Source organism: Anguilla rostrata, chromosome 11 (assembly GCF_018555375.3).
Source record: "Anguilla rostrata isolate EN2019 chromosome 11, ASM1855537v3, whole genome shotgun sequence".
In the NCBI taxonomy this organism is placed as follows: domain Eukaryota; kingdom Metazoa; phylum Chordata; class Actinopteri; order Anguilliformes; family Anguillidae; genus Anguilla; species Anguilla rostrata.
Genome location: NC_057943.1, coordinates 9116928 through 9141464, shown reverse-complemented (window position 1 = coordinate 9141464; position 24537 = coordinate 9116928). Strand labels below are relative to the sequence as shown.

Sequence of the window (24537 nt, the reverse complement as noted above, 5' to 3'; positions counted from 1 at the left end):
GAGGCCTTTTAGCATGCAAGCGGCCATTTAAACTTTTTGCAACTTATAATGAATCAGATGATGGAGTGAACTGAATGTCTTCTTCAAAGCAAAAAGAAACAAAAGGCTTCAATATGGTTGATTAAAATATATATTGTGGTTAGCTAAAACATGATTTGTCAAATTAACTGATTTGGGGAAAATTTTTAATGGTTACCCTGTTTGTATCCACTGTTTTTTTACTGTGTCCCCAATTTCCTTGCCCGAGCACTGTAACATCCTCTTGTTGATTCATGGGTGTGTAGGTGAGGATGGTTCCTGAGAATTGCTTGCAGTGCTTTCCAATATTAAGCATTAATATCTGCACTGTAATCTCAACTGTTGCTCAGTGACTTTAATGCCAACGAGGGCTTTCATTGGACATGAAAAATGTGTTATATTAATAATTCTATATTGTAACTATTTCTTTCTTTTTAAAGGAAAAAATCTTACTATAAAAGCAGAACTTGACAAAATCTGCACATACTTGCAAACCAATTCAAGGATTTGGAGTGTTTCGTTTTAGTTGTACAACAGCAAAAAAAATTAAAAATTAGTGACACAATCTTAAAAACAAACCAAATAATTTTGAATCCTAACAGCTGATTTCAGACAAGGAAAGAAGGTAAAATAACGTTTCGGATTAAAAAAGTATTATAAAGAAAAACAAAAAAACAAAAACAAAAAAAAAAGCACAGTCACCCAAGTCACCACCTTAACACCTGGAATAGCAGCATGGGCACAGGGGATCACATGCGTCCGCCCAGACGCATTCGGAGGGGCGCATGCGTAGGGTAATGCATCTGCCTAAAAAGGCGAGAGAGTAAAGATTAGGGCCATTATACTTTTATCTCCCCTGCCTTCTGCAGGCTTATCTGCGGGAGCCAGATAAGGCCAGGGTTGGAGAGCAGGATGAGAGCTGGAACTCTCATCCAAGGCTGTCACACACAGGAAATATTTTCAATCAAATTTGCTCAACAAATAATGGTGGCGAGAACTCATATCTTGTTCCCTGCCATGTCAATGCGAAGAAATAATAACAAAAAAGGTTATTGAATAATGTTGCCATACACAGAATGGTTTACTGTAGATTTTGTATGGATTTATTTTTTTTATTTCTTAAAGAGGTTAGATTACACAAGAAGTCTGGTGCGGCCTGAGCTTTTCGAAACGAAAGACAAAAGAACGATCTCATGTTTAGAAACGGCTGGAACATGAATTTGTTTTATTTGCGTGGAAGCCAGTCATGGGAGAAATCAAGTAATGCGGTACAACATTACAGTCGGTCACAATCTCATTTATTGTTTTGCTCTAAGCAGTGTGTCATGGTTGTTGCTGAGCTGGTGGAGTGATGGGGTCATTATAATGTCATGCACGCTGTGAACCAGTCAATAAATCTGATAGAGTGTGGTTCCTGGCATACACTTTTCAATTAGTCTTCCTCAGAGAGAAGTCTTTCACAGACCTGGCAAAGCCACTCTACACAGCCATTCTGCCTTTCACCAGGGTAGGTTCTGCTTTTCACTACAGGGTAGGTTCTGCTGGAGAAGGGCTCCATATTAATTATTATTTTAAAGTTTTTAATCAAGATTTTATTTAACCCACAGATGTATGTATGTATGTATGTATGTAATGTATCTTATGTATGTATTCTAATATATGTATGCATGCATGTATGTTATGTATCTTATGTATGTATGTATGTATCTTTTTAAACAGGAGTAGCACAATTCAAGGCAAATTATCTACAACTAAACGTTGTAGTTATTCATTATTTTGCATTGACTCAGAAACACATTCCTGGAGTCCTTGGTTCATAATTTCACATTTTTCCTGCCTCGGTCATAGGTACAGCTCAGGTACCTGCAGGGTTCAGTTTGGGTTCGTCAGGTTGCTGAAAGGTACATATTGAAAGAATATTTCCTTCTAATCCAACTCACATTATCATTATTAGCCTGTGTGAAGGGTAGGAGGAATAAGATTGGATAAGATTGAACACCCCTGCCCTTGGGCTTCCTGAAGGTTTCTGTCACCTGTGTCTGTTCTGCCACAAACGCCTTCTGGCTGCCAGATGATATTGGAGAATGTCTGGCTGTAGAAGAGGTTATAGTAGAACTCTGATCCACCAGCTAATCATAATACGTGCAAAGCATATGTGTTTTAGTTTTTTTTGTCAGAGGGTTTTTATAAATACTAGTTCCTGAATTGCTGTTTCTCATTGAGTCAGGCTTTTTAAAAATGCATTTTATTTTGATTTGATCTATTTAGCGGGTCAAACCCCTCTTTTGATTTCTGTCACGCCAGTTCTGTTAGTGGCTCTCCAAAGCTCGGCCGGGCGCTCATTGGCAGGTAGTGTTGACAGAGAAAAGGTCCTTTTATCAGTGTTTCTCAATGCACCGGTTGGCACGGCGACATGACAGCCCCTTGTATTTCCGTCCGCTGAATCGGGTCCCTCTCTTTGTATGTCTACCCTTATGCAAAGTGCGTGCAATCACCTGCGCAGACAGCAGATAAATCTTGTTTTATATCCTGCTGTCTGGCGATATCAAGGAATTAGATTGCTTTTCTCTCTGTACAGTGCGTCCTTTAGGCCATGACGAGGCGAAATGAAAGGCGGAAGCCTGCCCTTCTGGGACAGCGATAACCCTGAAAGTTGCGTCTTGCCAACGGGGTGCCGACTCATGACACAGCGGTTCCGTCTTATTTAGTCGCTGGTGGCGCGGGACATATTTGTAAGCCCCTGGCTCGTTTTAAGTTGTGTTCCCGTACTAAAAAAAAATATTACGGTCAATCTGGAAGAAGGGAGGACCTCATGGCTACAGTTTACAGCACCGTGTGAGATGGCGTGGGTTACGAGGATGGCACAGTGTACTGTAAAGCGCTTTTAAACATAAAACACCGACACCACTGGCTGAAAACCCTGCCTGCTCCCCAGTCACACCGATGACTGATTCGCCAACGGGATGGCGGGAAAAAAAAAAAGTGTGAAATATTAAACGGGAATGCTTCGGCTGCAAACGCATCACGGCCGCACAGTCTGTGAGGGGAAGAGTCTGCTCAGAGTCGTCTCGCCAGCTTCCGTTTTCGCAGCCTGCGGACGTTAAACATGGAATGCCGGTTCCTGGCAGGAAATACACTTCTGGATTTAGTGAAATGATTTACAGCGCAAAGCACCACGCCTACAAACGCGCTTTCCGGCTAGCTGTGAAATGAACAAGCTAAGCGTACCAGTGATATGATTCAAAAGCCAGATAGCAAAAGCGGTGGCAGCCAGCTCGCTGAAAGCAGGGTTCCCTCTGTTAATGTTAATTGAACAACAGTTGTGTTATTGGCCTATTTGTACTGTATTGCAGGCAAGGGCAGAAGCTTCCAAGCAAGGCTGCTGAAGCTTTTAACAGTCAATAACATTCACAATACCAAGAGTCATTCTCGAAAAGTAGAGTCTGTTGCAACAATTAAGTGTGTAAAGTATTAAATGAATTTAAAAAGCTTCTACCATACAGATGTAAAATCTTTCAGGATAAAGTTTCCATCTTTTTTTTTTTACAGGAAAGAACTTAGATGACAGTGACTCAGTTCTTGTTGTCAGCTATCAGTACAAATAAAAATTGGTAGATGTTTTTCAGATCATAGTCACAAGGTGGAATATAGCTAGAGGTGAGACTTGGTGAGAACAGTCAGTACTGCAGTGCAGACTTTTTTTTATTACATTGGAGGATTGATCCTCATGCAAAGCAGGCATCTGGGTGACTACAGGAGTCGCTCTTGCATGATGGCAGAATCTTGCCTGCTGGAACCCTCTTTGCCTGGGCAAAGCTGTGGCCAGTTAGCCCATTCTCAGTCGCATGGTCTGGCTTGTTTGTAATTACATTACAAATGGTGAAAGCTTCCAGGTTTTTGAAGTGTTTGGAGGCTGCCGTAGATTGATTTAGGGGATGGGTGCCTGATGGTAGGTGGCAACAAAGCAGTCCATTCAGACTACAGAGTTGAATCACTCTGAAGCTGTTGATGTGTGGGCCAGCCAAGAGGGTGTTTGGTGTGACAGTCAGCAGGAGAGGTTTGGTGAGAGCACAGCAGGAGGGGGTTTTGTGTAACAGCCTACAGGAGGGGGGGTTTGGCGTAATGGCAGGAGCAGGGGCTTTGGTGTGAGGTCCAGCAGGGGGGGGTTTTGTGTGAGAGTCAGCGGGAGAGGGTTTGGTATGAGAGCCCTCCTGGAGAGAACTGCATGGGTTCAGGTCAAACTACTGAAAAGCTTTGACCCTGAGCCCGATGGAGGAGATGGTGAGAAACGGGTGAATTCTCCTCTATGTCCCATGCGGAGCATCAGGCCCATGGCTGCAGTGACATGCTAGCGAGCGCAGGTGGAACTGCAGCTGTTGCCAGTGTGGGGAGGAGGTCCGGGTGGCCTTCCCCAGTGAGGTGACCTGGCCCTCTGCTGATGTTTTGGCCGCACCACCGGTCATGTTGTCAGCTTCTGCTGATTGGGTGTTCATTCAAGAACTGATGCATGCAAGACACCCAGGGTCTGTGAGAAGCCTTTTCTGAGGTAGGGGAAAAAAGGTTTGTGTGATCTCAATAAAGTTAGAAATACTGGTGCTTCTAGTATTACAGATGTGACAGTTTGAACATCTTATTTTATTTATTCGTTATGAAAGGTGTCTGGAGAACTGACAAAAAAACTGTACCACACTGTCCTCAGAGGACTTGAAATTTTATCAAAAAATTACATCTCTTCAAACATTTTAGCATTTTTATTACCAGCATAAGCATATCCGTGGTTCCACAAACTTTCACTACTTGGGCATTTTGCGTATTTTGTATGCGTGTATTGTAAACAGGCAAATTGAATTTATGTCATTAATTTGTTCCAGAAACACTCTCCAGGCTGCCATTTGATTGTTTTGCTTCATTTATGGGGAGCCGCTATCTGCTGATTGCCAAAGCAATGGGATGCCAGAGCAACGGGACCCCGAGCACCTCATCATTATGACTGAAACCGCTCGTCTTTTCTGACTGTGGTCACGCGGGGGGGCACTTTCGGTTTCTTCCAGGACGCCTGGCCGATGTGAACCCGAAGAAGTCGGCGACGCTTCCCCCGGCCCGCTCGCACGTGATCGTGGCGCGCGACGGCACCGGCGGCTTCGGCGGCGGCGGCATTAGCGCCAGGAGCGTGGCGAGCCTGAACGGTGAGCACTTCCAGGGCCACAACGGCTCCCCCCTGTTCACACGCTCACGCACTCGACACGAGAGGGTGGAAGAGCTTGCGTTAAAATGTCAATGCATCTGATCGTTTTTTTTTTTTTTCAGGTTTTAAACGGCATGAGAGGACTGTGCTTACAGTGTTCTGTGTGTTATTGAGTCGCTAGCTGAACGCTCACGTACCTCCGTTCACACACTACGGCGGTGAATGGTTCTTAAACGGGCATAAAGGATGAATCATCCCAACTCTAGTAGTACTCACTGGTCAGGCTGTCTGTCATTCTCAAAACGATTCTTAATACTTCCCTCTTCGGGCTCTTTCACACGTTACAAGCGATCCCGCTAACAATTCTGTCACTGCTTTTTAAAGTGTCAATTCGGCCTGGGACCATGGCTAGGCTATCACACTTCCTGGAAGTAGCACGCCACAATCTCCCCCATGCCTTTGATTGGCAGAGAACAGATGAATCTTTGATAAGGAGAGACAGAGGTACAAAAAAGAAAAAAAAAAATCATGCAGTCGGTTATCTCCTGAGCGGGAGAAAAGCCTCTTGTGTAGGGTTTAAGGTAACGTGAAGCACTGCTACCGTTTTCCTTTGATCCCTAATTTACTTTATCTGCCTCTTATTTGAGGTGAGTTTTATACATATCGTTCGTGCTGCTGTATCAGGTTGGGCTCTGTCTATGCGTTGGCTTTGGCTGCTGGCATACGCACTGCAGTCCCCAGAGGTTATAGGATAAACTGCCATATAAAAAATTTAAACGATAGTAAGGAAGGACAATAAAAAGCACAAAGCCTATCTAAGCCTGAATTCAATCAACATTTGTCCTTTGATTAACAATGAAATGGGAGACTTTTTTTTCCCTTGCTGGTCATTTTAAAAATGAAGAAAATGTGTGAAAAGTGTAGAATGTTTTATACTGAGATAAGTGAACACGTTCATTGTTAAGTTCAGCCCGAGTGCTAATTTGTATATGTTATCTTTTTTTTAAAACGGTTTGTAAATTGCTACCTAAGAATCTAAAGCCGCGTTTCCACCGCAGGAACTATACCCCGGAACTAGGAACCTTTTGAGGAACGTAGTGCGTTTCCACCGCAGGAACTAGGGTCTAAATTTAGTTCTGGGGGCTTTGTTTTACCCCCCAAAACGTTCCTGCTCGGGGGGTAGTACTTTCCGAAAGTACAGGAACCTTTTGGGTGGAGCTTGCAGCGCTGAACATTTCTGATTGGTCGAGTACTCGTAGCATTTGTGTTGTATTTATTTTCCGCCATTACCCGCCATGTTTGAAAATATGCAGCGGCAAACCAATTTATTTTCATAATAACTTCAAATCAAACTTGTATGTTATGCGGCGCAGTAGCCTACTTTTGATTATAGCCTGTCAACGTCTTGGAATTATAACGTGTGCTCTTCTGTTCTTTTCTTGCTTTAGTATTCGTTTTATAAAATGCTAAGCATTCGTGCTGGGACAGCATATTACGTAGGCTACCAAAACATTCAAACGGATTAATTCGGTTGCTGAATATTTTCTTCCGGATTTTCTTTGTTAGTCCGTTGTAATTGACTCAAAACGTTTGATACAGTTATGTGAGGTATGCAGTAGTTCTGCATAATTAACATTGGTGATACAGTACAAGCAAACTGGAAATCACCTTCCGCACTTTTTATCCGGGTAAAATAACAGGTTAATTCTAGTAATCTTCCCTTAAGCTTTTTCAGACTGCCGTAATTTTACTCAATTTTACTGCCATTTTTCAATTCCACAAAAAGACCAGGAAGACTATGGACTCATTTATGGTGCATGGTTCGCATCTGGAGGGCATACTTCGCTGCTCGGCTAGCAGTAACTTCGAAGGAAAGCAAACGGTGGCTGTACCACTACTAATTTACATTTTCACGCAAGTCCGAGTTTTCGTTCTATTCTTGTCATTTTGCGATTAGCCTATATGGAATTGACGACGAGAAAGTAATAAAACAGCAAATTGTTTACAACGTGTGCATGTTTTCTGCTGTTAATGAATGTGTTTGAGAGGATATATGAAAATCAATAAATACAAAAGTAACCATATATAGTCATTGTTGGTAACCCGTTGTATATAAGTGGAATAAACCCCTCCGGGCTGTCCCGGTTATTAGAAAATAATGTAGGCTACTTCGGTGGTAGTATGGGGTTCCAGAAGAAATTAAATGACAGATGGACCGACGACAACGTCAGTGGGCTAATTTGCCTAATCTTCGCGGTACTTTAGACCCCGGTGGAAACGCAGACAACCATTGGCTGAAGGAACCTTTTAGTTCCTGGTAAAGTAGTTCCTGGGACTGAAAGTTCCGGGTAATTTTGGTGGAAACGCGGCTTAAGAGTGAAGAACATGGTGCCTGGTGGTTCACAGTGTGGCAGTACAGACAGGGAGTCCCCGTGCTGTGTTTGCCTGAGTGTTTTCACGCCGTCCCCGAGGCGGACACAGCCGTGGGGATCCGTTATCTCATTTGATAAAGGAAGTTATTATTATCTCCCGGCCTGATAAAGAGCAAGGCTCGGCGCAGACAGCTGCGCTCAACGACTTGCGTCGCCGGCCGCTTCCTGCCACGCCGCCTTGACTGGCCCTGAGGTCGTGACCCCCCCTGTCCCGAGGTCGTGACCCCCTGTCCCAAGGTCGTGACCCCCTGTCCCAAGGTCGTGACCCCTGTCTATGCCTCCACGCAGCCAGGAACACGTGCCGCGCCCGGCGGCTGGCGGAGACGGACGGCGAGCTGGCCTCGCTGCTGCACGGCCGGGCGAGGGAGGCGGGCGTGGCCGCGGGGCGCCCCCTGCAGGAGACGGAGGAGACCCGCCGCCGCAAGCTGGAGAGGATGGCGGCCGCGCGGCGGTACGAGGAGCAGGGCGGCGTCGGCGCTCCGGCCAGGCCCAGCGTCACGGTAATGGCCACCAAAATCTTTCAGAGCTTACCGCGGTCCAGCTGGCCGGGTTTAGCCAAAGCTGCCACAAAGCCCATTGTGGGATGGCCTCACCTCCCCCGCGCTTGTGTGGGTTCTGCCTGTTATGGATTAGGCGGTGCCTATCTTCACCAAGAGTGTGCAGATTATTGAACCGCTACCAGAAAGAGCCCACAGAACAGCCTGGAGGGATGCTGTCCCTTTCTGAAACTGCTAACACAAAGGGCTGTCGCTTTCCTCTTGAGTATGAACAGATTTTTAGTAATTAGGTAATGTTTTGTGAAGTTCATATTGAATTTATTTCAAGGCTGTTACAGTCCAGGTAATAATTTTAAGTCACGTTGATTTCTGCAAGCAAAACCCGTCACCTCTGCCAGATTGAGTCACCTTTTCTTTTTTTAGTCCTTTAATAATCCTGCTTAATTTAATGTTGATAGGTTCTCTGAATGAAAGGGCTTTAATGTACAAGGGGAATGCGTTACGTGTGTGACAGTGGCAAGGGATGCAGGATGTTGAGCGCGCGTGATGTGGTGGGAGGGGGGGTGTTGGGGTGTTGGGGGGAAGCGGGGTGTTGAGCACTCGTGACGCAGCGCGTCTCGTGGCCCCTCCCTCCCACAGAGCCGTCGGGAGGAGCGCGTCCAGCACCTGCGGGACCTGCAGCTGATCGAGGCCTACCGCGAGCGGAGCAAGGCCGAGAGCATCACCAGCATGCTGGCCAGAGCCATCACCACCCAGCACACGCTCTACGCCACGCTGGGCGCCGCCGAGTTCTTCGAGTTCGTCCTGAAGAACCCCTTCAACGTGCCGCAGACCGTCACCGTCGAGAGCGAGGACCCGGAGCTCAGGTACGGCGGCTGTCCCGGGGGCCGGAGAGAGCGAACGCACCGCGAAATCTCTCTGATCTCACACCTCAAAGGGTTAACTAATGCTCCATTTACAGTGGAGCCTTCATAAACAAACATACGCGAGAAGCATTAGAGAAATAATATCCGGCTGTCAGTTTGAATGATGGGTGAGATGATGTGCCCCCCCCCCTTAATGAACTTGGCTTAACCCTTTAAGCTGTGAGGTCACACATACGTGATTAGAATGTTATTAACTGAACATTCTGATGCTGATGCAGCAATCACTACTGCCAATTTGAAAGCAATAGAGTTCTAGAACACTGACTTGGAATTTTGAAAAAAACATTCCAAAGAACCTGCTCTTCAGAGGATTAAAAGAGTAGCTACATAGAGCCATTCAGCACCCTGTCTTACCGCTGTGCTGTCTCCTCTCTCTCCCCTCTGCTTCGCTCCTAGGATTTTATATAGCTGCTTTTACCTTGCTTAATGATCCAATTTCCCCCAACAAGGACACGCATCAATCCTGGCGGTTCTGGTTCTGTGTTTTACTGGCTGGTCCGCTTCCTATTTATGCATAGGCGAGAATTCTGAAATTAAGATTGCACAGGCCTAGTCACAGGATCACTGTGTCCTTGTGAAGAAGATCCATACTTGTCACTTTGGACTACTGTGATCCTGTTGTTTCTGGGTTTCTGGTCTCAGAATTCATGTACATGAATTTACTGAAGCATTCATTTGAACATGTAATATAGGTTTTTTCAACAAGCTTTCATTGTTTGACAAGTGCTTTTATTTTTTTTTTTTGAGTGATGAAGTAGAACAGACATTTTTCTGCAGCAACAGGCAAGGCTGTCAGTATTTGTGCATAGTTAATATGCGGCCCGTACCTTGTTATCAAATCGTTCTGTCTTACAGATAAGTGTGGGTTTTGGATTTGGAGGAAAAGGCCAACAATATGTTGTGCGGTATGTCAAATATAAATCGGCATCAGTCACTCTTCACAGTGAACTAACTGTTTATAGAGTAGGGCTGTGTGATGATATTAAAGGTGTATCTGTACATGTACCTTAATATTCCAGATTCAGAGTAATGCCTTGGGTTAGACCATCCATCAAGTAAATAATAACCTCTGCCTGTTGCTGCTGTTAGGAATATGTAAAGCAGGGAGGGAACATAATTAATCATATATTACAGTTCAGACAGTTTAAGTGTCTAATAGCTGCTAGCTGGTCTTTATTATCGACCCATCTATTGGTGGCGAGGCAGTGGAACACAATGAGAAAAAGGGCTAATTGGGAGATAACTTGCGTCTTAAGTGGGACTAATATAATTTTTTTCAGTTATTGACAGCATGAGACTCATTAATAAGACGCGTGCGTATGTCCGGTCGTTTGTTCTTGTTTCGCTGCACGTTGTAACCGGTGTTAGGTCACCCGGGCCGGCCCCCGGAGTTGTGTCTTACTGTATTTATTACTGGGGGGGGGGGATGCGTGACTGTGGACCGAGGAAGGTCAGAGAGAGGGGAGGGGATTGAATTAACCGTCCCGGTAAGGGAAGAGCTTCGCCACATTTATGTGGGTGAAGATATTACGGCAAACACCCCCTCCCCCACCCCTTCCCACCCCCCCACACACACACCTATTGCTAGTAGTAGTAGGTTGTTGTACATTATGCATTCTGCTCAGGCCCCCGGCCCGGTATAGATTTGCATAGCTCATTTTGATGAACAGCGTCCTGAGTGCGGGCTGGACGAATCACGTCGGCATTAGCGCAGGCAGGAGATAAGGCGGCCCCGCCTCCCCGTCCGGCGGCCTCCGCGGGCTGAGCCGGAGATCAGAGGGAGCGCGGCGGCTAGATTTGTAGCGCGTTCGGGAACAAAGCTCCCCAGGCTTTCGGTTTTTTACAATAATATCCCCCCCCCCCCCGCCAACGGAAAATAATCTCTCCGCTCGCGCGTCCTCTGATGAGTTCGCTAGAGGAAAAATAAAATAAAATATTAGGGGGGGGGGTGCAGCTCGCCTTCATTCCCATGACATCAGTGGGGTGTGCCATGCGTAGAAGTGTAAATATTCCACGTCTGTTCATTTTTATAGTTCGACCCATCGGGACCCCTGCTGTTTTTTAAAGGTGGGGTACGGCTTAATGAGCACTTTGATCTATTGTTAGCCTGTATGGAAGGATGTGTGAGAAATATCACTGTCGCTCCCTGACACTTTTACTCGCCCTCGTTTAGCTGACAACTTTAACTGAACATGTTTCATTTAAAAAAAAAAAAAAAAAGTTTTAGATTCTTTTCTTTGTAAATTCTGGAAACCCGATCGTGAGGGTAACGTTATGATCTACTCAGCAGCCTCTCTTCTAGTGCTTTCAAAGAACAATTGCGTCTGTCAGTGTGCCAAACATTGCATTAAAAGTGTTGCGCTGTACTGTATTGAATGGGTGCCATTTTATGGTTTCAAAGGGATGTAATTGGAGCAAAATGCATATACTGTTAAAAAATAAATAAATAAATAAAATAATAAATAAAAACTAATATGTATGTATATATGTACGTGTATATATATATACACACACAGAGACACTATAAAGGCAGGTTATTGTTATTATTCATGAAGTGATTATATCTGCAGGAGATACTGTGTGCACAGTGCGCTCGGTGTAGAGGAAGCCTGGAGAGGAGAGCTGCAATGCTCCCGCTGTGAGGAGAGCGGAGAGCTCCCAGAGATGGAAAACCCCCCGAGGGACTCCAGCTCAGAGGCAGGGCCCATCCCCCCGGCGCCCAGGCTGGCTGCCCTGGGTCCAAACCCTGCCCCGTCTCCCGCCGGCTGGTCCCCCGCCAGCTCATAGCCGCCGCGCGGAGAGAGAGAGAGAGAGAGGCCGTCGTCCTCGACCCGTTTCCATGGAACCCCCGTTAGCGGCCGCTAGCCTTCGCGGGGCTGCTGCTCGAGCGCTGCCGGAACTTCGGAGCTTCCTGCCAAGCGGCGGCTTTTGGGTGACGGCAGCGGAACAGGGGGGATGAAATTAGAGAAACGAGGTGCGGTTTGACCGGGGGGGGGAAAAAGCGTCCAGATTGACGCGTATGAGCGGGGAATATCAACGAAGGCACAAACGTCTGTCTCCTCGGCGACTGATAGACCGCGGCGGCGTGCGGTCTTTTGGCGAGCGGCGCCGCTCTGACGCGCCGAACAGACGGCTGGCTGTGGCACGGCTGGCGTGTCACACGGGCACCTGCGGTGGCACAGCGAGGGTAGCCCGGAGCTCAGTCTCTCCGTCTTAGCCCCAGAGCGCACAGCCAAGTTCTACCCGGCAACGCTGTGGCTGTTAAAACTCATCGAGTTCAATTTCGGACACAAACTAATGAACCGTAGATAAGAATCGGCAAACAAAATCTGCCTGTTGTTTGTGCGCTTAAATGATCGGGGATGCGTTTTTTTGCAGATCGGCGTACGGTGGGATCTGCAGCTGTAATTCCACCAAGAGCAGAAGACCTGTGGTAATGGATTTCTGGCTCGCTACGAGGGTTAGATAACAGGAATTTGAAAAGGTCATTAAAACAGCTCCAGGAGAAGTATCCAGAAAAATGGATGTGCTTCTTCCATGCTAAAGTAAATGGAGGGCTTTTCCATACGGTTACAGTGGCTGCTGTATATTGAAGCAGTATATTGAAAATGAGCTGGAGATCGGGAGAGAGTGCGTAAAAGCCTTCGCTGTTTGCCGGAGGGTTTGTTTCAGCGCGGATGTATATAGTATGTGCCATCATTGTCTTTCGTGGACATAAATCATTGAAATGGTATTCCAGGCATCATTCGTTGGTGTTAAATGCGAGGGGATCATTGCTGGAAGACTTTAATAAACACACGTTTCACCTGTGACTGTTGCCACACGTGCTTGTGTGTGGGCTGGGGATGGCTGTTGGGAAAGGGGCAGGAGAGAGCAATATAGCAAACGCAGTGCTTTTTCACCCGGGTAATTCATTGCTGGTTTTATACACGCGCGCTTCTTGCCTGGGGGAGACAAAAGACCTGAATTATTTCTCTCTGCGAGTATTACGTTCTGTCTCGTGAGCAGGCGCGCGCTAAAGGATTTTCACTGTCGAGAGCGGAAAGCGCTTGGAGAGAGGCCTGGGAGTTCGCCGGTTCAGTCGGCGTAACAATTGGGTTTTATTTCGCAGAACGTATATGAAAGCCGCGGTAGTGAAATTTGGGAACGTTGTCGTCGAATGTGAAATTCTCGCTTTCTCCACGCCCGGAGGGGTGTTGCTTTGAAGTTAAAAAGGCAGCTTTCCTTTGCGGTATTTGAGCATGGATTTTTTTCTTCTTCTTCTTCTTCTTCTTCTTCTTCTCTAGGGAGAACAAATAATGTTTTATACCCTTAAGGTGTTATCTTTTTAGGATGCACACTTCCCTCGAAATCTCATTTTCCTCGAGTTTCGTCGGGATTGAAAGCGTGTGTTTCAGTGCATCTCTGAACCAAATAAACTGCGCTGTCCGTTCTCACGCAAGTACCGGACGGGGCGCGTCCCTGCTCTGTCTGTCGTTCTCAGTGTTATCGTGAACTACGGAGAATGGAAGCATTTTAAGAGCCTGACCAAAACCATGACCCCGCTGGAGGAGGACATGTTTCACCTCAAAGACGGCACGCTGGCCCCCCAGGTGTACCTGCGCCCCAAGGAGACCGTTTACGTCCCTCTGAAGTACCAGACCTTCACCTCTGAGCCTGCGACCGTCACGCAGGTAAACGCAGAGGGAGAGCCGCCTGCGCTGCCCAGCGCTCCGTGGCCGCACAAACACGCTTCATACGAAGATGACAAAGTTTCACAGAGACCGGCCATTTCCAGCGCCGAACAGCACGAGCTGAATCGTAAATGGAAGAGATGGGGGGAGGTGAAACGGGCCAAATATAGCCGGCTCCGTGATTATATTTAATGTGACTTGCCGTGTTCCCAGCATCGTGGACAAAATTGCAGATGGGTTTTAAACACACGTATGCACGCGCTCACACACACACGCACACTCACACACACACACACGCTTGCATACACATACACTCGCACACACACACAAACACGCACACACACACACACGCACACTCACACACACACGCATGCATACACATACACTCGCACACACAAACACGCACACACACACATGCGCACACACACACACACACGGACACGTACACACACACACATGCGCACCCGCACACACACGCACACACTCACACACACATGCACACACACACGGACACATACACACATGCGCACCCGCACACAAACGCACACACACACGCACGCACACACATGCATGCACACACACACGCACACATACTCACGCACACACATGCATGCACACACACACGCACACATACTCACGCGCACACACATGCACACACACATGCACACTCACACACACACACATACACACTGACACACACACACACACACACACTCACACAGAAGAGAGCTATGCACGCACATTGCAGCCTTCGCCTGAAGGCAAAACGAACCCCTGCTGTCTCTCGGCTTGTGGTTAGGGGCTCTCAGAAAGGTTGAAAACCCCTGATGCACACCACACTGTTTTATTATTCTACGAGTCTAAGAGGAGGCATGCTGTGTGTTGGGGGGTTTGAAGTGTCATTGGCGTGTAGAAGTTCTTCAAAGATCAATTCTGATTGATTTCAAAGGGCTCGCGATCTGCACTGAGGCACCCAAAGTCAGAGGACACCACCAAGTCCTGGTTGTTCTCATTGTTTATCATTGAATAATGCAAGTGTGATACTCCAAATACACTTCTTATTCAAGAGTACATTATTGAGAAAAAGGGAAGGAGCTTATTAGGATGGCGTCCCCATCCACAGTCACCGGACCTGAACCCAATCGACCATCTGTGGGAGCAGTTAAAGAGGGAAAAGGCCAAGCATCAGTTAACATAAGCGGATCATCGATGGGAAGTGTTGAGAAAGTGCCGGCATCAAATGGAAGATGAGGTGTTACATAAGCTGGCAGATACAATGCCAAGCAGAGTGAGGGTGGTAATCAAGGTGAAAGGCACACACACGGGGTACTAACAATTTTTCACCTTCAGTAAATACTTAGACACTTTTTTTTAACTTGTATTGTTTAAAAAATAATGTATTCTGGAATAAAAAGTCTAAATGGAGTGTAATAATTGTATTAGCCCTTAAACAGTCAGTTCTTGGTAGTGTGTTGGTAAAGACTTTTGGTCTCCACTGTATACACAAACTGTGGGCTGAGTGCTTTGTACAACTGAAAATGCTTAACCAGAATGCAGTCATATGAACAGAAGAGGTTTGTGAAGGCCACTTTTTTCCCATCCTGTTATATCCCCTGCAGACGCCGGCCAATAAGAATTGTGGAAGGAATGCGAACGTGGCTCAAAAGCATCAATCCAACACAGTCCAGCCCAAGACAATCAAAGTACGAAAAGATAGTCTTATTGAGGATGTAAAATGTTGAATTGCGTGCAGGTAACCGTAAACCTGTCCCTGTTACGCAGCTGCGTAAGTCAATGTAAGTCGACTTAATGGGAAATCCTGAGATACAGCCACTACTGTGGCTGTTTTCAGTGAAAACAATCTTGCCCGGCGACACCGCAGGTGACCTTCAGGGCGGAGGACGGCAAGCCGCTGGCCATCTGCCAGGTGGACGTGGAGCCGACGCCCCACGTCATCGATCAGACGTTCCGCTTCTACCACCCCGAGCTCACGTTCCTGAAGAAGGCCATCCGCCTCCCCCCGTGGGACGTCCTGCCAGGTGTGCCCAGTCTCTGCAGTTAGTTCTGCTTGTGTGTGTGTGTTTGTGTGCGTGTGTGGGTGTGTGCGCTTGTGTGTAGGTGTGTGTGTGTGTGTGTGTGTTTGTGTGTGTGTGTGTGTGTGCGTGTGTTTGTGCGTGCGTGTGTGTGTGTGTGTGTGGGGTGTTTGTGTGTGTGTGTGTGTGTGTGTGTGTGTGTGTGTGTGTGTGTATATCTGTGTGTTTGTGTGGCCTGTGTGTGTGTGTGCGCGCACCAGCGTGTTTTGCTGTCTAAGCTCATTATTAGCCACCCACCGGAGCAATCCGTCTGCCTTCCTCTCTCTTCCCTGCTGTCTCACAGGGGTGCCGGCCCGGGGATCCGACACGCCGCCCCACATTCAAGTGCGCTGCAGTGACCCCAACATCATCTGTGACACCAGGAGGGTGGTGAGCGCAGCCCAGTCCCTGCAAGAGAGACTCAGATCTGAGAAATGTGTCTGAGAGCCTCACATCACACTATATCACAGGAAACGCAATCATTTTATTCTCACGAAGGACACCTACTGCGGGGTTTCCAGAGCTAAAATAAACATTTTTGCAGAGTTTTTCCTGCTCTGCACGGTTGGTCTTTTCTCAGTGTGAGGCTGAATCTGAAATGTGAAAGTGTGGAAAGGAGCTGATGCCTCCTGTGCTCTCGTCTGAATCCACCAGGCTCCCGACGAACCTCAGGACGTGTTCCTGAAAGTAGCGGGTGGCCAGAGTCCGCAGATAAAGAAGTTCTTCATCATGGTGTTCATGTGCGTACCTGCTGCGTGGGATGTCAGACAGCGGTATCTGATGAAAGGGGTGGCCGCTCGACCCAGACCTTGATTGAGTCGTTCTCGGGCAATTAATCTGTTTTGCCCGACCACAGCTGACTCATTGCATTAGGTTTTCTCATTAAGTTTTCTCAGACACAGCAGGGGCCATAACTCCCCGAAATGAGTCTTAACATTACGAGTGTTACGGAAGTTTCTGGTGACAGCGCTTGATTTTGAACTTTAAAAGCCTTCATCTTTTAACAGCTGCAAAGATTTTTTTGACAGTGAAGACATTTCTAGCTTCCATTTCTCCCCAAGAGTGAAACATCTTGATGACGTGTAAGGACAGTTAATGCATTATCTTAGCAGTAAAGCTAGTGCTGCTCTTTGAAGGTGTTGAACAGGATGTGACTGCATTTTTCAGGAGCATACTGTTTTAGTGGCGTCTTATTTGTGCTGCAGCTCAGTAGCATTGCTAGCGGTGGATGGCTCATCGTTCGGTCGGGTCTTGTCTCCATAGAGACGAGTGGCTAGCCGCGCCGGCGCAGATCTGGCAGGTGTACGTCCACTTCCTGCAGCGCGTGGACCTCAGCTGCGTGACCGGTCAGCTGACCTGGCAGTCGCTGGTGCTGAGAGGCTCGCAGGCCCTCAGGAAAGTGCGCTGTCACTCCTCCCTGCCCGGAGAGATCCAGGTACCGCGTCGCCTCTCCTCTGTGTTTACAGCGGGGCTTTTGTTCTCAGAGTGGCTCTTGTGGCCTGTGTAACCGCTCTGAAGCCCTGCTTAAGAGACGCAGCCTCTCGGGCTCTCCAGTGGCCCTTCCCCCCCCCCCCCCTAACGGCCCCTCTCGTCTCTCGTTCCGTCCCCTGTGTTCAGATCGACCCCCCGGGGGCGTTCGCCCTGCCCCCCAACGCCGTGCAGGACCTCCAGATCGGGGTGCGCCCACGCAGGGCCGGCTGCCGGTTCGCGTACCTGAACGTGGTGGACGCAGAGTACCGTCAGCTGGTGGCGTCCTGGCTGCTCTGCGTGTCCTGTCGGCAGCCACTTATATCCAAAGTAATGAGGCTCGGGTGTTTGCGCCGCGGTTCAATGGACGATAATGCGCCCCATTTGTGTGGAGCTCATAATATGCCACAAATTTAATCTGTAGTTAAGGGGAGCGAGGGCTCCGGGCTCCAGACAACTTATTAGAATTTGAAAGTGCCTTACTTGCACGTCCACGTCTCTGCTCCAGATTTTTACCCCGTTTGCCGGCAAATACAGTAATCTCCTTTAAAATGTTTTTCCTGGAGATCAGAATTCATTATGCCTTTCGACAGTGCCCTTAAAAATAGAAATAAGAAAGACTTGGTGACAAATGGGGTAATATGTGTTTAGGAATAATTTAGCCTCCAGTTGCGCACAAGGTGCAATGTTTATGGGGCTGTATAATGTTTTGCAGTAAGCTTCTACAAACTTTATTAGGTCAGCTTCATTCCGACCATTCCCGCAATTTAAATTTTGAATGTTTGAAAGGTTCCCTGTATTTTGGTTTACTGCCAAAAAAGAAACATGATTTCTTTACGCGCTGACTTTAAAATGCACTACTATTTATGGCTTGTCTTGGCATTATTTTCAAAGACTTTCTTGCGTCCTTGCTCTCCATTTTTCAAACGTGTGTGTGTGCGTGTGTGTGTGTGCGGGTGTCTGTGTGTGTACTTGTGTGTGTCTGTGGGTGTCTGTCTGTCTGTCTGTATGTGTGTGTGTGTGTGTGTGTGTGTGTGTGTGTGCGGGGGGGTCTGTGTGTGTACTTGTATCTGTGTGTGTGTGTGTGTGTGTGCGTGCGTGTGTTTGTGTGTGTGTCTCGTTTTTTCTCCCATATTTTCCAGGCATTTGAAATCTTTCTTCCTGTGGGAGGTGGAAGGGGAAGCAACAAGAAAATTACCTACACCAATCCCTACCCCTACAGCAGAGTTTTCCTGCTGAGCTCCGACCACCCCGACCTGCTCCAGTTCAAGGAGAACTCATTCCAGGTGAGAGCCGGCATTCTCCCTGCCCTTAACAATGGAGCCGGCAGCCTCTGCAGGCTCGTCTTCATGATTCATTAAAGCTAATTTCTTATCGCACACAAATACCAGTGGACACGAACAATGAAGGAATCTTTGTGGTGGTGTTATATGAAAAGGTGAAAACCTGAAATGTAGTTCTTGGTTTTATGACCTGCAGCTATAATTGTTCATCTGGGTGTGTGTGCTTGCGTGCGTGTCTGTGCATGTGTGTGTGTGTGTGTGTGTCTGTGCATGTGCTTGTGTGTCTGTGTGTGCGTGTTGTCTGGGGAGCTGCCATTTTGTACCAGACAAGAGAATCAAACCACTCATGCTTCACAGTGTTTCCATAGAAACAGAGAGAGAGAACTATAACCAGAAAGTTTCCGAATTGACTTTTAATTCATGTTTACTAGACAAATGTTATATATGAAGCTAATATTAGGCTATTTCAGAATAATATCAAGTAATCTGAATTATTTTTGACTAAATATTATTTAAAGGAACGAAGCGCATTTCAATTTTGATATGTTGTTATGCAGCTACAATGGATTCAATGAATAATGCACCAGGAATCAAATGCTATATAAACACTGTTTTCGCTAAATTTAAATTATGTTTTAGCAGTGCGGTTGAATGAATAGAGCGATCAGATTTACCAGAACGTTCTGTTTTTGCCATTTGTTCTAGTCGTCAGAATAATCAGAATTTCCCCTGGCTGTGTCAGGAAATCCTGCACTCCTGAAAGGCCTTCATCAGTAAAGGACCTAATGTACAAAGGGCTTCTGGTAATTTACGTTAGATTGAAAAACCTGTAATATGGGGAGCAGTCCAAATGACACACGGTCCCAACTGTTAATGGTTCTACACCAATACAATGCTGAAGTGCTAACTTCAATAATCTATTCTGTCCCTTCAGTCAGCATTGATTCAATGACATGCTGTAGTCCCTGTGTTAGAAAGATTATGAACAGAGTTGGCTTTTCAACCTGGGGGTGGTGGTGGGGGGGGGGGAGTTGGGGACAAGAAATCTTAGTGCGGGGGGGGGGGCAAAAGAACAATCAATTGGTACTGTGCTGTCGGGAAAATAAATCTTCTGACATTGACCAAAAAGATATTGCAGCTGTCCATTAAGGATTATGCAGAACGAAAAGCCCCCTTTTACCATAACATCTTGCTTCAAGTTGCCCAATGCACTGCAGACAAATCCTTTCAAACAGAGCGATCCACAAACAGATGTTCAGCGTTCCAGACATCAGCAACGATGCTTGCAATATCCCTCATTTCATAACTCCAGCAACACAGAGTAGCCCTGGTCTAGAGATATGTCCTCTGGACTGTGAGTTTACAGTGAAAGGGTAGTATCAAGAGGTGTAGTTTTCTAAATGTGTGATATCTGCATTTGCATATAATTGTACCATTTACCTGTAACTGTACCGCAAAGACAAAATTGTTTTTTTTTTTCCCTCCAGAGATCTTCTTTTCTTGCGGTCCTAATTGAATTCATTTAAAAGGAATATGCATTCTCTCATTCTGGATCCCGTATGTACAGGTTCCTGTCACCAGTGATTTGTTGTAATTAAAGAACCTCATGTAATTTGGCTTAACTAAACTGAAGCATATCCACACACAAATCAGGTTGCTTTAGTCGACCGTGTGAGGAGAATAACAAGAAACACTTAAAAACAATGAAACCCCGCGAATTTCCTTTCTAATGTGATGATATTTTTGTCTCAAAAAAAAGTTTCTATTCCCACGTTCAGCTCTGACCGGCCCTTCTGATGGTGTCCGTGATCTCTCTCGTAGATCGGGGGAGGGGAGACGTACACCATCGGGCTGCGATTCGCCCCCAGCCAGTGCGCCGGGGCGGAAGAGATCCTCGTCTACATCAACGACCACGAGGACAAGAACGAGGAGACCTTCTGCATCAAGGTCCAGTACCAGTGACCGGCTCGGACCCCCGCAAGCCCATGGAACCCTCCGGAACCACCCCCACCAGTATAAACGGCAGCACCGGGACCCGAAATCGATAGGTACCGCGGGGTGTGTCGCGCCTGACTTCACCGGTCAGCAGGGCACTACTGAAGGGCACGGCAGGACAGAGAGACCACGGTCGCGGTAAAAGACGGTTCCACCTCCTGACTGCCAAACAGGAAAGTGAAAGAGAAACACTAGCTGATGACAACCGGCGGAAATTGCTAGCTGCAGCCGGTGCAGCTTCGTATTGATTAGAAAAAAATCAAGTACGGGTGAAACTTAATTTAAAAGCCAAAAAAAAACTTGCAAAGCACACGCTTACTGCTTAGGCATCGTAATTCCTTCTGTTCCATGTTATCGATTGATACCTGAACAGCTATAGTCTTAGATGTCTGCAGTGCAACTACTTTCAACATATAGCTTTCTGTGAGTATCTATATAAAACAATACACGTAGCCTACATTATATATTCAAAGAGGTTTAAAACCAGCTGTGTTAGCAGCTCTGAAGTGAGCTACACTTGCAATAGTGCTACCAAATGTGCCTTCACACATTGTGCCATTCGAACGTTCAGGGAAATTAAATGAGTTGATGTTTCAACGCAATAATCTTTGACAGCTCCTTAAAAAAAAGTTTTCAAATTGGCTGTAAATGCTCTGGTGGTAGCAGAGATTTTTTTTTCTTTGAGAGTTTACCTGTGATGTTCAAAAACCCAGGGAAGCCGTTTGGAGTGGAAATGTTGGGCGCGTCGGGAAAAAAAAAAAGTTTTTTTACTCACCGTCTACTTTTAGCGTCTTAGGCACTACGCGCGCCACTCGAGCGTAACTGGGCTGTGAAATCGGTGCTCTCCCACTCAGCCTAATTTTCGTGGCCCGGCTGTAACCGAGGAGAAACCGCCGTGCCGTCTTTAACCCTTATCAGCGTTCACGCTTCAAGGTTCTGCGTTTTCACATGGGGGGGGGGGGGGGGGGGGGGGAACGCGCACGCGGACGCATTAGCGGTTCGAGCGTGGACATTTTTTATTAATGCTATTTCAGCCCGGGACCCGTCCGGGGGGCGATTTGATTAGGTTGTGCGGCCACCTCCTCAGTAGCCCCGCCCGTGAGAGCCTAGCCAGCCCGAACGGGTGATCCTTCCAAGAGGAGGAGTGCTCCCGGATAATCATTTCAGAGGAGCCCCAACATTTCTTTGATTGCGACGAGGATAAGAGGGAATTATAACGCAGTCCTGCGGTTACGTCCGCAGGCACAGCACGTCCTGTAACGTTCGCCGAGCCGCGCCGCCCGGATTTTTTTACTTTTTTATTTATTAATTTTTTTTTTGATTTCTAAAGACTGTGAGCAGGGGGCAGAAAGAGCAAGCTCGTCCCTTAAGTGTAATTAGATGCGCCGTAATGAGGTATGATTTTCCGCGAGGAGACGGTCTCTTCACATCGCTCTCATTAACGGCGGCGTGCGCTGAGGATCCTCGTTCTCCGCACGCCGCCTATCAGCGTGGAGCCCTGCGAATTCTGTCAACAACCCCGGGCTTACATAACACCCAGTTATACAAGCTCCCTCATTAGGATTCACCGTGTGAAATACATTTTGGTTTGGGGAAGAGAGCAGTGAAGATGCAGGGAGAAAAACGCACAGTGTACAGACACATCAGCCATTTTGAGTCAGTTGAAGTTTTAAGGGGGCATAAATGTTCGGGTGACCGTGCAGGATTGCTTGTCTTCCGTGGGTTTAAAACCCCAGGCCCGTGGTCTCCTTCCAAAAATCCCCAGCTAATCCTGGAACGCCACCGGGTTTCTTTAACACGGGATCAGCGTTGAGCGGCTTCTCCTGATGCTCCTGCGCTTTGAAACGGTCGCTGTTTTCTGATTGTGAAATGCCACAAACCCAAAACCAAAAAAAACAAAAAAAAAAAACAACAAACTAGAAAGGGAAATGGGGCGGGGGGGGGGAGAGAAGTGCTTGAAGTGGCAGGAAACATAACGGCGTGTGAAAGTGTGTGAAACGCGGCTCTTCTCTGGAATCCCGCGGGCTGGAGCGGCAGCGGCACCGCTCTCTCTCACACACGCAGCCGTGCAGCTGCGGTTTAACACGAGCACCAACGACGCCCGCCTTTGTGTTACCGTAGGAACGGTACGCCTCCCCCCAACGCGCCCCACAGAAGCAGCCTCCATCGCTCAGAGCCATGTGCCCTCAGCAGAGAGTTTAAGGAGTGGAGTTTATTCAGGTAAACTTTGATGCCGGAGGTTGGACTGCTCTCACCAGTCAGAGGAGAAATACTGAGGAGAAGAATCAGAGTTTCCTTTCAGCCCAGGAAGAGGGAAGGAAATTCATTTATGAACTCAGCAATAAAAAAGCAGCTTGCTTGTGTGGAGAGCATGGTTCATCGCACAGTGATTCACAGTGATTTGGGATGTGGAGGAAAGATGACTATATGTGTGTATGCGTGTGTGTGAGTACGTGCGTGTGTGTATGTGTGTGCGTGTGTGTGTGTGCGTGTGTGTGTGTGCGTGTGTGTGTGTGTGCATGCATGTGTGTATGTATATGGTGTGTGTCTGTGTGTCCGTGTGTGTATGTGTGTGTATGTGTGCATGTGTGTGCATGTGTACCTGTGTGTGTGTGCGCGCGTGTGCATGCGTATGTGTGTGTGTATGCACACGTGCGTGTGCGTGTGTGTGTGCATGCATGTGTGTATGTATATGGTGTGTGTCTGTGTGTGTGTGTGTCCGCGTGTGTGTATGTGTGCGTGTGTGTACATGTGTACCTGTGTGTGCGTGTGTGTCTGTGTGTGTCTGTGTGTGTATGTGTGTGTATGTGTGCGTGTGTGTGCATGTGTACCTGTGTGCGTCTGTGTGTGTCTGTGTGTGTCTGTGTGTGTGTGTCTGCGTGTGTCTGCATGTGTGTGTGGGGAGAAAGGCAACAGCCATATCTCATCTGTGAGATGTGGCGCGATGGGGAGTGCTGCCGGATTAAACCGGTTTCCCTGCTGGGCTGTTGAGATGCAAACAAACATATTAAAACGGCTCAATGTGACTGATAGCATTACCTGCTCCATGACCAAATGCTTATGAAGACGTGCGGACGAAAGGAGTGCTGTTCCCTCCTCTTCAGACGGAGGGCTTTCTGGAGCGTTCAGCAGGTGGCACCCTAGCACTTGAAAATGCCTCTGCTCAATATGAGGTCTGAATGATAGGCATTCACGGGGTTTTTTTCAAAATGGAAGATGAATGTCCCTCCACATTCTGCCTGTTCTCCATTAATAAGTAGATTTTGTATTTTTTAAAGAGTTATTTTATGTGTCTTTTTTCATGAAATGATAGTTTTTACTGATTTGCTGCTGTTTTTCTTAGAATATGAACACTGTATTTGCAGCTTATTTGGAGAGAGCATTGTATTGAAAATTAAACAGAACTATACATTTGGCTGTGTTTTGTGAGTGTGTTGTTGACTAAAAGGATGGTGGGTTCTGGTGGAGTGACGTGAAGTGTGAAGTTTCATTGGTGGCTGTTGAGGTTTACAGGATCTCTGGACCCATCCTCTCTATGCATAGTGTCAGGAGATCGTTCAGAGCCAACACCCCCCACCCACCCCCCCCCTTCCCCTTTGTAGCGTCCATGAACAGTCACTGTATAATCGTGCTTCGTCAGCACTTCAGATGGCCACTGACACCTGGAGGTGATGAGGCACTTAAACACAAAAGGTAAGTTATAAAGGGAAATGAGGCCACAGTAAAAAGAGAGGGCCAAGCGCAATAAAAAATGAGTGCGGATGAAATGGGCTGTTAAGTTCTCTGTCTTTCCATATCTTACAGCCACAGAGTGACCTCACTCCCCACCGGCGTCTCAGAGTCTCTACATTTTCCCCCCAAGTTTACTGTCTGATTGCGTGCAACAGATAAGGTTCAGGCCTTATTATACAGAACATAAAGCTTGTGAACCGTTCCCTGCTTCACTCCAAAGATGTTTTAGGGGCCGCAATAAATTAAGTTGAAGGTCA

General features: G+C 47.1%; 1 protein-coding gene across 6 annotated transcripts in view; it reads left to right on the top strand.

Annotated features, from left to right (window-relative positions):
- nphp4 (nephronophthisis 4) overlaps positions 1–23963 on the top strand; it is a 154725-nt gene extending 130762 nt beyond the window's left edge. For all 6 annotated transcript variants that reach the window (XM_064297732.1, XM_064297733.1, XM_064297731.1 and 3 more), the window contains 12 exons: positions 5070–5204; positions 7924–8135; positions 8772–8998; positions 13542–13731; positions 15351–15434; positions 15614–15770; positions 16108–16193; positions 16458–16543; positions 17067–17238; positions 17421–17600; positions 18413–18556; positions 20375–23963. In XM_064297732.1, the coding sequence (XP_064153802.1) occupies positions 5070–5204; positions 7924–8135; positions 8772–8998; positions 13542–13731; positions 15351–15434; positions 15614–15770; positions 16108–16193; positions 16458–16543; positions 17067–17238; positions 17421–17600; positions 18413–18556; positions 20375–20515 (1814 nt within the window). In that variant the 3' untranslated portion in view covers positions 20516–23963. The remainder of the gene's footprint in view (positions 1–5069; positions 5205–7923; positions 8136–8771; positions 8999–13541; positions 13732–15350; positions 15435–15613; positions 15771–16107; positions 16194–16457; positions 16544–17066; positions 17239–17420; positions 17601–18412; positions 18557–20374) is intronic.
- The last annotated feature ends 574 nt before the right edge of the window (positions 23964–24537 follow it).